We start from the raw sequence: 12,563 nt of genomic DNA on the forward strand, positions 1-12,563 counted from the left end.
TCTAAACGATGTCTATGCCAATAAGTAATTTTTCCAGAAAGAAAGCAATCTCATTGTAATCAATTTAAAACTACTTTTCATACTTAGAAAGCAATGATTTTGAATACAAACTTTTGTCATGAATATTACTAGTAGACAAGAACGGTGAGTTGTTAAATTGGCATAATGAATTCTTATGGGTTGAAGTGAATAGTTAGAGCAAAATAATTGAGAACATTAAAATTATTTTTAAAGCATCACAGTGTGTTTGGATAACACATATTACAATATGTTGCAGCTGTTAATGACAAGAAATAATGTTTTTAAGGAAGCAATCTTCAATTAACGATTTCCTTTTTCAGTGGGATAATTTATGAAAATGAAATGAGGCTAATAAGGCAGAAAGAATGGGAGGAAAGAAAGAAGTTAAATAAATTGCTTCCTTTTGTAACAACAAAAAGTCAAGATATCCATCATTTGGCCAGAAATATCACGTTGCTAAAGGCCTTATTTAGTATTTGATTCTCTTCCAATATAGCAGAAACAGAAGGCATCACATTTCAGCTTTCCATTTATTTCACTCTCCATTTTAACCCCATAAACGTCTCCCAAGATTGAAATGCTAATAATGTAAAAAATCTTAGAAAATTTGATTTCATGTAGAAAAGACAGAGATAGGTGAGGTAGTGAACCATATATGATTTCAACTATTTGATCTCTGCTGTCATTTTTGATATTCTCCCCCTTTAGGTTATTAAAACGCTGAATTTCATAAATAATGAAACAAGTTGGGAGAGGGAAAATAGTTGCAAATTATTTTAAATATTTAGCAAATTCAATTAGTTGCCAAACTACATAAAGAGAAATCTAATTCTACTTGTTTTCATCACACTGTAATTTTAATAATTTACACTGTAAATATTTTCCCAATATTATTCAATGTAAAAGGTCAAGCAAAGGAGGAAAGGAAATGTTGTCCACCAACTCATGGTGACACAGAAAGCTGGAGATATGCACTTCTTATTATAAACAACATTACTTAGATTTTTCTTACTGGATTCTAGATTATTTTCTCCAGAAATACAACAGGTACTTTATCAATAGAAAAGACTCCAGTTTGACTTCAAGTGGATGAATAATAAATATCTCCTAAAGCAGCAGTAGCTGAAAAGGCATTTCATGGATGAATCAATAACTCTTGGGAAGCTATAAAATATTTAAAAATAAAAAAAGAAGACAAAAGTTTCATTCATCCTTAACATTCATCCTTGACATTCATGTGTATTTTGGGCCTGACTGAATACTAAGATGGTTAACAAATGATTTAATAATCTCATACTGTAGTGCACTTAACACAAATTTACAGCTATATAACAGAGGTACTAGTTGTTTATTCATCAAAATAATGCTTAGTATAATATTTCTCCAGTGTTTTGTGTGATGCTTATACCAGCTACTTTCTCAGTAAATGTTTGTTGCATGTGAGTTTGCATGCATACATGTGCCTAGAAATGTGTGCATATGTATTAAAGTCCATATGCTCAATATATCTATTTCTCAAGTGCAAAAAAGACTCAATTAATGAAACCTTAGAGAAAATTTAAACTTATAATTTATCAAATGGCTAAAATAAGTTTAAATTTTAAACTATTTTGTTTTATGCCCTAAATTAAGATCTGTCTCTGGTGCTGGGAAATAATTATTAACCAGAATACAACACTTCGAATTTTACAATTCAAGGAGTTTCCAGCTTTCCTTGAATTCACAGATACCTGTGGATTTGTGTTTAAATGCTCTTATCAGTGTATAGATAGGTAGATGGATAAACAGAGAGATATGACTAGGATATTTTAATTTTATTGTTCATAGGTAATTATTGTAGAGAGAATCGCTAGTATCTTATTTTTAAGGTATATATTGATTTAAAATACAAAAATTAAATTGACATGTTTTGAAGTTAACTATGAAGCCATTTTAATAACGTGCTTAATAATCTTGGGATATCAGAGGCTTCAATGCTTCTTAGTATAGGGAGGGCTGAAACTCAATTATTTTAAAAAGCAACACCAATATGAAGATATCTACTGTACTGTATAGTCTATATTAAATGTCTGATATGTTTTATTTTCATGACTTTATAGCAAATTCTTTACCAAGAAAACACATATAATTTATATGGCAGAGTAGAATTACCATGGGAATTTACACCTTTAAAAATAAGGAAACATGAACTTTAATGTTCAATTTACGTTTTCCCAAGAGATATGATAGATGATGGAAAAGACCCATTTGCTGAAGTAGAAACCTTCCATAAACAATAATAAAAATACCATCTTGTATTTTATTTAATGTTTTCCTTATAACTTTTGGAATTAAAAAAATACAGCATGTTTAAGAACTTTTCATTTACAATAGTTAAATTATAGGTGTATAAACAGTTGGGTGATCTCTGATGACATATTTAAAAGCTTTAATAAGGAACAATGATAGCACAAAATATTTTAAACCTCTTATTCTTCTTATTCAGGATGTGTGTGCAGGTCTCGCATACATTTACTATGAATAAATGGATTATTGGCCTAACGTAATGTCAGAAGACTACTGTGGTGATGATTGATTTTCTCCAGTGAAAACAGTTTCAAAAAAGGTTTACAAAAGTTATGGAAGACACTACTATAATAATTTCATTCTAGGATGCATGCTTCTTTATATTTTAACATCTCTGGTATCAGAATGTCTTACAGTTGTTCTCCGAGTTGAAGTTGCTTTCTTCCAGAAATAATTTGTTCTTACTTCTTCCAGACACGTGAGACCCTACTAAGTTGATAGCTCCTTAAATTAAAGTTTTGTCTGAAGATTTTAGTCCACCCCGTTGGTGTGAATTCAGAAATTAAACCTTCATGAGGACCACCTTTGTGGTTCAAGGAGTAAAACAGGCAAATTTCTTTGTTATCTTCTTTCGGTTGGGAATTTATTTCTCCTTTGTGCCAATACTGAAACATATTGCGTTCTGGCTTGATGCTGGGACCATATATTAGGTTGTCCATTTGGGGCAGTTTTTCTATATAAGCAGTACATAAAATAATGGTGCATCTTACATTCAGTGACGTCTTAGACTTCATACAATTTGGTAATTTATTAAAGTTAGGGATTTTTTTTTTAGGACTGACATCAGCTCATCTATCAAATCTTGAGGCTTCTCTTGGGGCCAAATGCTCAGACTCATAGTTGGATTTTCTACATGTATAAAAGAAGCTAAAGCACAGACCAGATTAGCATTGCTCCAAAATACTAAATTTACAGCTCTGCACACCATAAAGATGACACTGCCAGAGATATTTTATGAAATTTTGGAACAATTTTGGAATGATTTCATTTAAATTATGCCAACCAAGACATAAATTGAGATGAACTAGTTGTGGAGATAATGAAGAAGGTTGAATTCTGCCAACATTTTACTGTGGGTTGTTGGAAAGGAAATGCATGTATGTAAAACAGCCAAGAGAACTATTACAAAGTGAAATTCAATGATGGCATTAATGTAGAAGTTAGGACGTAAAATATTTCAAAGATGCAAAAATCTAAGATGTTAATTTTCAAAAATTGTTACTTCTGGTATAGCTTTTTCCTTTCTGGACATGTAGATCATAGTACAGCTTGTTTAGTAAAGAAGGAAGAATGAGAGGTAGTTTAAAGGTAAATTGACTCAACCACTTATGCTCTTGAATGCAAAGTCAGAGAAGCTCCAATTCTGTGCACAACAGTTATTTTAAGAAAGGGAACATACTGGCGGTTTCTCATTAGCATTGTGCATGAGTGAATGGGAAGACAAGAAGATCTGCTAGCAGATATATTTAGGGTTTTATATGGAAATTTCCCAAGGCAAAAGGCTACCAGTGACGGGGGAGAGTGTGCTGGACCAAGGGGAAGTGGAGCTGGATTCTTCTGTTTCACCCAGTCCAGCTCACCATTAGTGCTGCCTTTACAAGACAGCGAACAGAGCACTGAGTAAGTGTTAAAGGTTTCATCGAGAGTGAAATGTCTTCCACCTTAATTCTGAGTTATTTTATACAGTCCCTCTATTAAAACCTCAAGGGATGTAAAATATAGAGTTTTACAGAATATGTTTACCATTACAGCTGGAACTGATGGTCCTGAAGTGTATAATTGGCTTCAGGTTGCTTAGCAGTTTCTGTGAAAACATCTCATATCTTTATATGTTTCCATATGAGCACATATATTTTATTCAATGTGAGATGGGACATTAGCAAGGCAACATACATGATTTAACAGGGCTGAGCTCTGGATTACTGCCCATTTTACTTTCAAAGATTGACATCACCTATTCCAAGATAATTCAATGATTCCTAATGGTAAGACTCAGTCTGACCATATGGGAATGCCTGACTTAGTTTCCAAACATTTGAAATTTACTGTAATCTATGGTGTGTATTTTTTATGTCTGGTCAATTAGCAAGACAAGCAGACAAGGAATAAAGAGGCCTTAAAAAAAGGAATGTTTTTACTACTGCAGAGCTTCTTGAACTATTTTACCATTTCCTCCCATATATCACAAGCATCTACTTGGGGTTGTTTTTATACACATACACAGACTCAGTAACATTGAAACACAGCAATTATTTTTCCTCCCTACAGTATGTATTCCAACTGAAGAATCAGGAGAAAAAATTTATTCACATTCATTTTACTTTCTACAGCTAAGCAATTCTATATTCCCAAAGTTTATAAGGTTGCACCACTTTAATTTCATCAAAACATAACTTTAAAATCTGAAGCACTCTCCAAAGCCCATTCATTCAACTGTTAATAATATTTATTTATCCACAGCCTCACTTAAAAAAAATGACTTCAGTCAACTTTTCCTTGTATATATGTACACTCACAATTGCAGCATATATATCACTTTGAAAAAACACTAATTGGGTCTATGAAGGGACTGAATTGCTAAAAAAATGGATGTATTAATAAGATATATATATATATATATATATATATTTCTCTAGCGATCTTCAAAACATAGCACGGTATCCTACATAAAGTGGTTTGCAACTATAATTTATTAGTTAATTGGTTTATGATATTTCTTAAAGATTCTACTTCTGAATACAATGGTATTAATAACAATGTATGACAAATCATTTTCACAATAAATAACGGATGCTATTTAGATCAAATTTCCATTGAGAAACAAAAGTATGTAAGTATTATGCTATAGCTTGAAATATTTAGATCATTCATTCAACAAATATTTATTAAATATCTACAATATTCACAATATTGCATCTGTTACAGACCTAGAGATTAAAAAGTGAGCAAAATAGCAAGGTCCATATTGACATGGAGATTAAATCTGATTGGAAATGAGCTCTACTTACATCATCTTGTTTCTTTTACTTCTAGTTAGTATCATTAGCCTCTCTATATCTAAGCAAATATACTCTTTAATAAAAGGAATTAATATTTCATAATGCTGTATTGTTGAAAAGCTGCTGATTATAATTCAATATTTCTACATGAAATAAATGGAAAACTAGTGAATATTTTGTTGTCCAATTGAAATATGCCATCCGAAAAATTAAATGAGGATGTGTCAACAATGCACTAAATCCATATAAAGACAAAAACTTATATGCTCCAATCTAGTGGTTTTTTTTATAATGAGAGTGATAACAGACAGGAAAGCAAATAATAGATAAGGAAATTGTGCAAGCAAAATGAATTCAAAATATAGGCCCAATTTGTGGCTACCCGTCTCCTGGTATTGGCATCCCCCAAACAACCGTGCGGACATTCATGAATCACATACCAGTACATATAGGATACACACAGGGACTTTCAGAAAGTCAACTACGTTTTGGAATGTTGCTGGGTGCTATTCGTGCAGTGTGTTTTCTTTCTTAACATTCATGAACCATGAATGTTCTACACACAGAATTAGTAAATCAAATCCAAGTAAATGATAAAAAATAGTATACCTGCTTTTAAGATTAATGTAAAACGCACCAAAAAAGTTAAAGGATAATTACGTTCAATTACATGTAAAATGTTTAATTTGATATTTTAGCCATTTTTAACTGAGATGTTCGTTAGCACTGATGTCATTGCTGAGTTTTCCCAGCAGGGGGAAGCATAGCCTAATTATTGTTTTTGTAAAGGGTTGAAGTGGGGATGGGGGGGATGAGCTATACTACAATTTGACTGCGTTTTAAATGAAGACTGGCTGATATTGCATCATTAAATAAGCAACTTGACATTAAATAGGCATTGACATCTTTTAGGAAGCATAAAATGAACTTGGTCCAAAATCCCCAGTTCAAGGCACTATCCTAGTAAATCAGAGTGAAGACATCCAAACTATCTTCTACTTGAGTAGGATACCCAGGAATAATATACTGGGTCTGTATTATGAGCATACTAATGAGTAATTTGCATGGCTTATTTTAAGGCTGCACTTTCTTCTTTGATATATTTAAATGAATATATTTGCTGCCTACTACTCTCCGGTTGCTACCACATACAAAAGCATGCACTTAAACTTGACTCCTTTTGGTTAACATGAGAAAACTGGGCGTTAAGTCTCATAAGGGTCTAACATCCTGAATTTTATCATACCTAAATAATAATAAAACATAATTCAGTGCTTTGTGTTCACTGGAATTTTCTTTCTACAAGATTTTCTTTCTCTTCAGTTGCACTTCTCTAAGTATTCTGGCAGAGGTGTATAACTTGCATACATGTGTGCGTATATGCATTATTGCTTATGGTTCTACCCTGGTGTTAGCAAGTTGAAAGATTAAAAATGCTATAACTTACCATGGTGTTGTAAGTCTGAACAGTGAGTCAGTGGATCTCCATTTCTTATATCTTGTCGTCTTGTGCGTCTAAAACAATTATATTTTAAAAATATTACTGTATCTCTATTCCCTCTTGGGAATTTGTCATAAGAACTGAGAAGAGTCAAAAGACCCTGGAAGTTTATCAGAAGAGATGCATCTACATCTGCCTAAAAGATTTTTTAAAAGCAGCTCATTATACCTATAACAGCAGTCTGCAAGATGATAAAAATGGAAAATAGTATATAAATGTACTAACAATACACAAAAAGTCTTTCAAAGTATTGATAACAGAAAATTCATGGTTTCTTTTTGCTACTGAATGTCAGTCAGTAAGAATCTAACATCTAGAATATCTAAAATTCTTAATATCTTAAATTCTGAGGAAAAAGCACAAAATATAGAAGAGCAACCCATTTATTCAATGAATAGAATTAAACTTTTCCTAATCTCTAATGAGGGAGTAAGCTTGAAAATTAAAACTCACATGAATGTTCTCCTTCTCTTAATACTTAACACATAATTCCTTAAATAGACTTTTGTTAAATTATAGTATTAAGACTATGAATTCTATTTGTAAGTTAGTCTTTAATTTTTCTTTTTGGTTGCTATACCAACTTTTTTTTATAAAACATTTCTTTTATGATTACATAGTTTTGATTGCAAAGCAATTTACCTGCGAAGTGAATAAAAGGACAAAAACAACAAATACCGTGGAGCAAGGCTCCTCCTTTTATCAGAGGAAGGTGAGAGAGAAGACGAACTTACCTCTAAAAGAAAAGCTAAATTTGCTATAGAACTCGAAATTAATTTCTCCTGCATTCTACTGCTCAGATCATGTTACTTACAGTGCATTCTGGGAGTCCTCTCTCTACACTTGGCTACTGGTTGACTGGGAGGAAGGAGGTTGGCTCCAGCCATTGTGGTGCCAACTAGATGTGTAGTTGGAGTAGAAGGCTAAAACTGGAGATTGGTTCTGTGTGACTGGCTCGAAAAGACTGGGGACACTTGCCCATCTGTTTTCTGCATCTATTTTAATGGGTATTGTCTTGCTGCAAAGTTAGTTACCATCCTTGAAAAGAGCTCTCACAAAGGCCACTGAGAACTGCAAACATGGAATTTGTTACTGTATTCATAAATTTAGAAGTCCCAGGTATTTATAGATTTCTATTTGTAGAATTGGTGAGACTATCAAACAGATGTTACACATTTCAAAATTGAGCCAACAAGGGAATTTGTGAAACACGAACCACAAAGCATTTGGGAAGGCATTTTTTACTGCCATTGAAGCTTTTGAAAAATGCCGTCACAAAGAATATATAAATTGTGAGGCCTCTAAACATCCTTTTCAAAGACACATGAAATTGAATTAAGTAAAATCTGCAAGGCACAACAAAAATGTGTTAATGATAATTCCTTCAATCTTGGATTCTAGGTATGCAATAAACATGTTTCAAATGTATAATAACATCCAGCTTTTTAATTTATTATAGATGTAGTTATGATCTTATTTTTATCTTCTTTCTCATTAAGAAAAGCTTAAAATTCAAATGGATTATTACTAAATTAGGCAATGTTATACATTTTCACATGGAAAGGAAATAATACCCATTTTTAGTTCAAACATGAATTCCACACTTTCAAGCAACATTAAAAGCCCTTTAGAGCTAACTGATTTTAAGAAGCATAAAACCTTATTCTTAATTAATTTAATTTTATTGCTGTGAAAACAGCATATTCCTATCTATTAAATTATCCATGGTTTCTCTGATCAATAACACATTATCTCCACACTAAGTTCTTGTTTTAAATTTAAACTGCCAACAAAGTCAATAGGTATATGAAAGTAATACTAACATGTTGTCTTAATTCTGAATATTGAAGGCTTAAGAAAATTGCATATTTATTAAATGGAATAAGCTAATACTACGTTTATATTTAATATTAACAAGGTAACTGTGTTTTAATCCATATGGACTGACTATAAGAAAGATTTAAGTTGTAGATGATATAACACTACAGTCAATATTATCTAGTGTGTAATCAAAATATTTAAGTAGATATTAGGGTTATTTCTTTTAGGTAATATTTTTCCAAAACCTTTAAAATGACCCGTGTTGTAGAACACATCTCATTAGCAATGAAAAAAGCCACGTTCTTACCTTCTTGTAAAACATTAGCTAAGATAAAAAAACAAAACAAATTTTACTGCTCCTATAATGCATTGGCTTAATAATGTTAATTTCTATTAAATGTTTCAATATGTTCATGTGCATACTGTTAATCTTTAGGTTTATATTAGCAAGTATTGTATATTACTTCACCTATTATTGCTTGTTTCTTAAATACTGGTGAATATCAAGGGGGGAAGGTAGCCATAAGTGAGTAGTAGAGAATACGTTGAAATGACTATTTTGTCAAATTAAGAAAGTGTTTTTGTTTTTTAAAACAAAAGTAAACCAAGTTTGTGTACAACGTTTAGGAGGTGTCTAAGAGTTCCCTGAAGTATAACACCTCATTTTATTCATCAGAAAAAAGATGATGTATTTATATGAAGAAGTTGTTCCAAAAATGGAATCAGATAAGATGAATATGAAACACTGTGTTTATTTCTAATATTCCTCCTACCTCTTTGCAGTAGGAAAATAGCGAGAACATGAAGAGCCATCCCAGGCACAGTAAGGGTCTCGGGCAAGGCAGCACTCTGCACAGGCTTTCCCGTAAATATCACATCTGTGTAAAGGGAGCTGTGTGACTCCCACAGTAGAGCCAATATATAGTTGTTGCTGTGGAAAGAGTTTACTGTTATGACAAAAACTACCTTGTTTTTCAAATCTTTTTATTAAAAACAACAACAAAAAATGTTCCAGCTTAGCAAAGATACGTTTATATTTGTAGGTTTAAAAACATTCCACTATTGGTAGTTTCTTCAAAGGCCTGGCAGGAAATGTGACCATTTAAAATAGAGCAAGATCAAAATCTAAATAGTTGACTGAAACAGGTGTAATTTATAAGTGTAAAACCAAAGGAAGATAAAGGAAGACAGCAATAGTTGTATGTCAATTAAATCTCATAAAAATAAAAAATTTTAGACAGTAAGACACTGAGCAATGTAAAGTTCAAACCTTCAGTTTTTGCTCTTAGGTTGCTTTTTAAATTTCTACTGTTTATAACTTTGATTAATCAGATTATCTACACTGCCAAGTATTCTGATTGGTCTTGAGGCAGGGATCTTTTGCTTTTGACTCTTGGGTGCCCTATTGCATTGCCTGTGATGCAGTCTGCCCTCCTATAAGAAGGGAAAGTGTGACGTTTTGGCACTTGCATTGGTAAGACGTTTTGCTTAACGCTAGCTAAATGTCTTGCCTTTGCACCACCTCCAGGAAGATTACTTTAATCAAAAGTACTCAATTACTTCTCATTCGAAAAATCATCAGATAGGGGAATCAAGTACACTCTGGCTGGTGCAGTGGACTTGAACAAAAAACTCAGGTGTTGTGGGAAAAAGTGGGGTACTGGGCATCAACATACCTGGATCCTAGGTCTTCCCTGACACTAACTCTCTTGTGATCTTGGGCCTTTCACATAATTTTTCTAAGACTTAACTTCCTTATTCATAAAATGAGCATGTTTAACTAGATCTTTAAAGTATGCATCTAGATAAAACGTCTATGCTGCCACTATCTTCAGTGAATTTGAAATTATCAAAGGAGCCAGAATTGGGGGGGAAAAGCTTTCTAACAGCAATTACTTCAGCATTTCAATACAAGTTAAAAAATACCTTTAACAAAGTTGAACCAATATAGCATACCGGTTGCAAATTTATGTAAATACAAAATGACATACAAATAAGACTGTTTTGTGATTTTTCTACATTTTACTGTAATTGGTGTCATAGCTCCCTTTCTTGCTCTAGATGATTGAATAATTATAATAAAACATTAAATAAAAGTTGTGAAAATACTGAAACTTGACAGTACATATGAAAAAGACCTCAAAAGTGTATTTTAATTTTCCACTATATAAATGAAAGTAAGTTACAGAAAAGCCAGTCTCTGAACCATGGTGTGCTCTTTTACTATAACAAATTGTCTAACAGGCAGCAATGGATATAATTAAAACTGCATTTCCAAAAGGCTCTCAAAGATGGGACTACATATGTAAATAAATGTTTAAATGAAGATATAAGTAACTATTAGAATCTATGAAATTATTGAGGGTATAAGGAGTACTTTTAGAAAGTAATTATATGCTGAAAGCTAACCAACTTACTTATATCTTAATATAAGAAAGGGAAAAAAAAGGGGGAAGAAATAATACAATAAAAACTAAATTATTATGGAGGCAGATACACTGATTGCTTATTCCATTTCAGTAAGTGAAGAATATTTATAGTACATGAACATAGTATAGTATAGTATATAGAATATACAGTATATAGAATATAGAATATATTACAGAAAATCAACTTCTTACTATATTCACCTTGTATTATTATATTGAAAGATGCTACAAACCATGGCAAATTAAGAAATGGTAGTTAAAGTCTCTGGGAGGAAAAGATGAAGTATTATTAAGTATTTTGGTTGAGAGAAAATTATATTGATTTGTACCCCTCTTAAAGCATCTATAGAACCTGCATGTGATAACAGCTGATCATAATTTGAAAAATATTAACAGGGAACTTAACTAATGGAAAGAAATTCATTATTCTTTTTTTTTCCCTCCTATTCTTTCTCTCTTCCAAAAGCACCTTTAAAAAAAAAAAAACATCGATTGTATTGAAGGCAAGCAATCTCAATATGATAAAAAAGGAAACAAACATAATGTTTAAACAACAATTAAATTAGTTAAAATGGGGTAGCAGTATCTAGAAGCATGGTTGGCATTGGTGAATACAGACATGCCAAACCATATACTGTGGTCATAACTATTTAAAAAGCTACTGACCAAGCTGGTTATACCTAAGAAAAAGATTTCTATGTTTGGCCAATAACTTTTAAGAAGCATGAATGAAATTCATACTTATAGATTTCTGTAAGAATATGGTATTGAGTAGTAAAGGAGTTGTTATCCAAATGATAATATCTAAATCTGTCAGATCCCTTTAGGAGAGTATCAGAGAAATAATACATGAGAAGAATATGAAACCAAAAATATGGCAACTGAAATTATTGTAATGAAAACCTAAAGTGTGATAAAATGCCCCAAATTAAATACAATTCAATGTAGTTTATATTTAACGATTATTCTGCAGTACTATTAATGATTTTCACAATGAATTATGCTATTTAAATGAAATATGGGGGACGCTTGCAGGCACCATTGAGCATAATCCAGTCACCAGCAAATAACCTGACATGTTTTTTCTGCCCAATTTAACATCACCACAGGCTTTCTCACTAACCTCCTTAACAAGTTGTGGTTCATAAGCAGGAGATGAGTCCATTTAACCAGAAAATTAGTTGCAACACTGCTTGTCCCTCTTGAAACTACTGCCTCACTTTAAAAATTTCCATGAGCATAAATGAAATTGAGTCACATCTGAATGAAATCAAACTCCAGCCACATCTGAATGGAAATCAAACTCCATCTCATGTTGTGAAAATTTTCCAGTAATGGAAAATGAAGGCTAGGGACACTTTCTTTTAACATAGTATTTTAGGTTGATAAATTGTTTGTGTTTGTTTTTTGGTGAAATGTGTTGCATTTAATAGGCAATTCTTAAGG

General features: G+C 32.1%; 1 protein-coding gene across 4 annotated transcripts in view; it reads right to left on the reverse strand.

Annotated features, from left to right (window-relative positions):
* The window catches only part of SEMA3A (semaphorin 3A), a 511,012-nt gene that overhangs the window by 10,732 nt on the left and 487,717 nt on the right, over window positions 1-12,563 (reverse strand). For all 4 annotated transcript variants that reach the window (XM_060107643.1, XM_060107641.1, XM_060107640.1 and 1 more), the window contains 2 exons: window positions 9,462-9,619; window positions 6,814-6,881 (listed from right to left, as the gene is read on the reverse strand). In XM_060107643.1, the coding sequence (XP_059963626.1) occupies window positions 6,814-6,881; window positions 9,462-9,619 (226 nt within the window). The remainder of the gene's footprint in view (window positions 1-6,813; window positions 6,882-9,461; window positions 9,620-12,563) is intronic.

The sequence above is a fragment of the Mesoplodon densirostris genome, chromosome 9 (genome assembly GCF_025265405.1).
Source record: "Mesoplodon densirostris isolate mMesDen1 chromosome 9, mMesDen1 primary haplotype, whole genome shotgun sequence".
In the NCBI taxonomy this organism is placed as follows: domain Eukaryota; kingdom Metazoa; phylum Chordata; class Mammalia; order Artiodactyla; family Ziphiidae; genus Mesoplodon; species Mesoplodon densirostris.